At 35.7% G+C, this 5,623-nt stretch overlaps 1 protein-coding gene across 1 annotated transcript; it reads left to right on the top strand.

Moving 5' to 3' along the window:
* Positions 1 to 482: 482 nt before the first annotated feature.
* LOC108205510 (disease resistance protein RPV1) lies at positions 483 to 5,288 on the top strand. The gene is made up of 3 exons (XM_017375503.2): positions 483 to 916; positions 1,514 to 2,164; positions 3,405 to 5,288. The coding sequence occupies exons 1-3, from the start codon at positions 537 to 539 to the stop codon at positions 5,194 to 5,196; spliced, it is 2,823 nt and encodes a 940-aa protein (XP_017230992.1). The 5' UTR covers positions 483 to 536; the 3' UTR covers positions 5,197 to 5,288.
* The last annotated feature ends 335 nt before the right edge of the window (positions 5,289 to 5,623 follow it).

Genomic DNA, 5,623 nt, shown 5'->3' with positions numbered 1-5,623 from the left:
AAATACATCTTTCCACGGTCTGCCCAGTGATAGAGTCATTATCAAATCTTTTTTTTTTTTAAGTCATCACGGTTGGTCAAGTGATAGAGTCATCATCAAATTTCTTTGTTTTTTTTATAAGTCGTCATGATCTGCCTAGTGATAGAGTCGTCATCAAATTTCTATTTTTATTTTAAAATCGTCATAAAAAAATATTGACACACCCGTGTAATCCTCCTGTCTGTAACTAGAAACACAAACTGTTTTTGGACTCCTGCTTTTCATGACCTATTTATATAAATAAATAGAATCAATTTTAAGAAGTTTAAAATACTAACTTCTCTCTCGAGAACTTCTACTTTTTTCAAAAATTTTATTAACTTAGTTAATTCTCATTTTTAATCTACTATTTATTTTAAATAAAATATCAATTTTTTTTTTAAATTTGCGGTGCCCGATATTTGTGATCTTTCAGAATATCCAATCAACCGCTATCCATTCATTTCTATGTACATTATATTAATATATGCATCTTTTCTCTCTAATAAATACTTAAAATGAACCAATGGGATGAATTTTCCGGCGAGCAACAGCCGTCTCGGATCAAACGTTCACTCCAAGGTCCTCGTCCACTTCCTCTTGAAGTCGACGAAAGAACTCACACAATCAAGAAACTGCCGGCGACGCGTCAACCGGTCAGCATCTACGCCGTTGCTCCCAAAGTCATTCACACTACAGCAAATGAATTCAAGGGTGTCGTCGAAAGACTCACCGGCAACTTTTCCGGGGACTCTTCTCCGGCGGAAAGTCTTGCGGCGATCGAAAAAACCAGTCCTTCGGGGAGAGAAATGGGTAAGTTTCCGGGGATATTGTCGCCGGCAAGTTTGCCGCCGATTTCTTCCGGAATGTTTGCGCTGACTGCTAGCCAAGCTGATGTGTAAGTTCCTTTGAATACCCTTGAATGTAGTTATCCGTAAACATTGTGGTACACTACTTAAATAGCTAACATGTTCATTCTCTTTATTTACAGATTTTTACACTGTTCGAATTTCTTTTTGATAATCGAAATTCACTTTTCTAATTGTGCACACAATGATATTGCATGACTCATAGGAAGGCAAAGGGCAATGGTGACCCAAAAATCTGTGAAGCTATTGCTATAATTTTGCATCAAAAAGTAGTTTTTATGCTAAAATAGACACCATCTACAATGGTTTGTTCTATAATTATTATATAGAGATAAATGATCGCGTGCCTCCTTAATATCCCCCTCTCTTCTTCACTCATTTCCCACTCTTTTACTTTCTGGTTACGTGTCAATTATACTGCACTCTATGTATTGCTCTAAATATAGAACAAACGATGGCATTGTTTTATTTTAGTACAAGATATTCATCATCATTGGAGTGCTGTTTTTTAGTATTTGTTCAGTAATATAGCTATAGCACAAGATATACATCACCACTGGCCATGCTTATCAGAATGTAAATCCGGTTTTGTCAGCAACTTTTGTGACTCTTTTTTTGTTATGTAGAATGGAAGTACAGGTAGACTTTCCCGGAGGAAACTATGGGCTGTTTGACATTGAAGAGTTACCAGGCCTAATGAAAAATGTTTTGGAACATAAATTACCAAAGTCAAAATCTGTAGCAATAAGGAATGTCAGAGTTATGCTTATAAGGAAGTCCAAACTCCCTGAGATTCCAGATAATCTAAGTTTCCCTGATCTGGAAAATTTGATTTTCAGGATATCAAACCTTGACATGATACATCTTCCTTCACTCTTTGAGCGAATGCCAGCCCTAAAAGTCCTTGATATGTCATACACAAGTATAAAAGTTTTGCCGCCTTCAGTTTCCAAACTGATTAAACTTGAAAAACTCGTTTTGCAATGTTGTGAACATCTTATGGAACTTCCACATGAAATTGGTGCACTTGGGAACCTCAAGGTATTGGATCTTTCTGGTTGTGCAAATTTGGCTGCAATTCCTGAGTCCATTGATTTTCCTGAGAGTCTCTGTTCTCTGGATTTAAGAGATTGTAGATGTTTGACAAATCTACCAGAAAGTATAAGGAAGCTGAGATCTCTTAATTCTCTCTCTCTCTCTGGTTGCTCAAACCTACTTGAGTTTCATGCCTGTGAAGTTTCTATAAACAGATTATCAACTTCCAGACAAGCTGATACGTAAGTTCCTTTAAATGTCTTTGCCTTGTTATTCGTGATATCAGGAAAGTAATTATATCTCTAGAGTGTTTGATACTGTTAATTGACTAACTGTCAAAAATTAAAAGAACTTTGTTTTTATTGCCATGCTTGTGTATCTTTCTTGCCTACAGTATATAAATATATATATATATATATATATATAGGCATATAAAAGCTTGGATTAGTTTTGTAATTGTACATATTCAATAATAATAAACCACCCTCCTAACACTTTGGAAGATACTTGGGTCCAAACCCTCTTACCTGCGATATTCTCTAGTGTAAGGCTTATAATTTTAAAGATTGCCTCATAGTGGTCCAATTGTCAGGCCATCTTGTCAGTCCAAAGGTGACCTTTCTGGTGAGGGATGTGTTGAGATATAAGATTGATATACATAATAAGTCTTCTTAAAAACAGTGAAGTTTTAGCGTTTTAGAAAAGCTGGTAACTTAACACTTTCTATTATATCACTACTTTTCATTAAATGGCTTAAAGTTGATTGATTTCACTTCTTTAAATGATTGTGAAGAAGTGGAGTGAAACAAAATACTGTATGGGCTTGAGATATCTTTTCCTATATTTGCTAAATTGCTTGATATGTCTTCCAGTCTACATTCTTTACATGCAGACTTAACTTTCTTTATGTCCATGGATTCAGATTTTAGAGACATCAAGTTTAAAAAATAATTTAGGTTCCCTCTATTAAATAATTTTCTGATATGCATTCTTGATTTTTATGGTCATAATTGTATATCTTATATCAAAAACCTCTTTTGGGATATAATGAATTATACATTTACCAACATATAAACGATATCTCGATATTTGTATTTTTTTTCTAATTGTAAGGATGTTACTTATCTTAGTTTCACTGTAATTATTTGCAAAGCAAGGGTACTTTTTTATGAAGTTAAATTTGATGAGGTTTACTTGGATGTACCGCTTTTTTGTTTTACAGAAAGAAGTCACAAGTGAAACTCATGTTTATGTGACAATGCTTATATGGCTGCAACAAAATCTTAATAATTAATTAGATGCGGGCACTGGTCAGCTGTATGTTTAATTCAACAATCTTAATAGAGAACTGAATTGTCCAGCAAATAAATTTGTCACATCACTTCTGTCTGTAAACCGGGTTTTGTACTCGGCTTTTACATATTCTAACATATTGTTCATGCACAACGTCCTAATGTGGATCAAATCAATTTTGTGCCGCAGGATGGAAGTGAAGCTAGACTTTAATGAACGTGACGGTACTCTGTTCGACATTACAGAATTACTTGGTCTAATGAAAAATGTTTTGGGATATCAATTAATGAAATCGAAATTTGTAGCAGTAATGAACCTTAGGGTGATCCATATGACGAATTTCAAATCCAAATTCCCTGAGATTCCAGATAACATTAGCTTCCCACGTCTTGAAGAGTTATACCTGCAATCAAACCTTAATTTGAGTCATATTCCCCCTTCAGTCTTTGAGCAGATGCCGGCCCTTAAAGTCCTAGATATGTCAAACACTAGTATTAAAACTTTGCCACCCTTGGTTTCTAAACTGATCAAACTTGAAGAACTCCATTTGCGATGTTGTGAACTTCTGCTGGAGCTACCACATGAAATCGGCACACTTAGGAATCTTAAGGTATTGGATCTGGAAGGAACTGATCTTGTTTGTTTGCCAGAGGAACTCGGGGAGCTCTTTGAATTGAAGTGTTTAAAGGTTTCCTTGTGTGATGCTGATAGCTGCCGGAAGAGAAAGGATTTGGTTAATATAATTCCGAGGAAGACATTATCAAAGCTCACTCAGTTGGAGGAGCTAAGCGTTGATGTTGCTCCACAGGATATATGGTTCAATGCTTCAGCAAAAGCAATAATGGAAGACCTGCCTAACCTCAGAAAGCTGAAAACTCTTAAGTTGTATTTGCCAACTACTGTGCTTTTTCAGAAACTCCTGGAACTCAAGTGGAACAAAGACGAGTTGCCTATATACCAAAATTTATCAAACTTTAATTTTATTATTGGTCCTCATGCTCACCGTTTCATATCACGTCTACCACGTAACCTTGAAGAGGAGTTCCTGAAACTAAAGAAATGTCTAAAATTCATCAATGGCAAGGACAGCATGACTACATTTTCTGAAGCACTGAAATACGCCAATGCTTTGTATCTAGATTGCCACTGGACTATTCAGAAGCTCTCTGTCTTGAAATTAGAGGAATTAAATGAGCTGAAGTTCTGCTTGTTGGTGGATTGCAATGAGATGCAAACCATTTTTGATGGTACTGACTTTAATCACAAGGTAGCTAATAAAGGAGACACTTGCCATTCATTGCAGTATCTGGCCATTCATTACCTGAAGAATCTAGAGGTAATCTGGAGAGGGCCTGGTGTTGACTATTGCTTGCAGTCTTTAAAGGTATTGGCTCTGCATATGTGCCCAAACTTGACTACTATATTTACCCAGGTGCTTCTAGGAGACCTAGTAAACTTGGAAGAGATAATAGTTGAAGATTGCCCCAAAATCAAAACTTTAGTAGATGCAGACTTAACTCTCCCCAGTTTGAAAAAATTATCGCTTTTGTATCTGCCTGAGTTGGTGAGCATATCTAGTGGCTTGAGCATTGGCCCAAAACTAGAAAGCATTGTGATTTACGATTGCCCAAAGTTGAAAAGGCTTCCTTGTGTGGGAGAGTGCAGTAAGGAGGTGGTCGAAATTCATGGAGAGAGTGAATGGTGGAATGCTTTAGAATGGAGCAGCAGCCAACCTTATACATTTTCTGAACTAGACATAGACGGAGATTTTCTGGATGAGTTGGCACCAAAGTATGAAGATTCCCTGCATGTTCCGGATATCACACAATGCCAATCAACAGGGAAGCAAACGATCAGAACCGAGCCTAGTTCTGCCCCACCAGAAAAAGTTTTAACTTTTTCTCGAAACGAGCTGAGCCGATTCGAATCTTCTGACCGAATTGTAAAAGAGATTCAAGATTTGCAGGATTTATTTTTATGATTATTTTTTATGTTTAAATCATTAAATTTATCTTGAAATATGTATAAAAACATGTCTCGATTTTTTTAATGACAACGGATTGAAATTTTTTATTTGCAAATATTATGTTAATTATAATATATATTTCATTATTAAAAATAAATATATGTAAATTTTATCCGAGTAAGTTGAGCTTGAACAGATCCATACTTGACAGACTGAGGTTAGATCAGGCATGCAAAAACTTGACTCAGATTTGTTTATTAACTGAACAGATTTTCAAATTCAAGATCGTGTATTTTTAGTAAATAAACACATACTATGGGGCTGTTTGGGAACCTTCTGCTTATTTTCCAAACATTTTATTAACTTATTTACTTCTCACTTCTACTCCACTTCCTTACTTTAAGTATGTATGAAATCACTTTTTTTAAGCTTGGCCAAACGG

This window comes from Daucus carota, chromosome 1 (assembly GCF_001625215.2).
Source record: "Daucus carota subsp. sativus chromosome 1, DH1 v3.0, whole genome shotgun sequence".
Lineage (NCBI taxonomy): Eukaryota > Viridiplantae > Streptophyta > Magnoliopsida > Apiales > Apiaceae > Daucus > Daucus carota.
The sequence above is the reverse complement of the archived record's forward strand: the minus strand, read 5'-3'. Positions and strand labels throughout refer to the sequence as shown.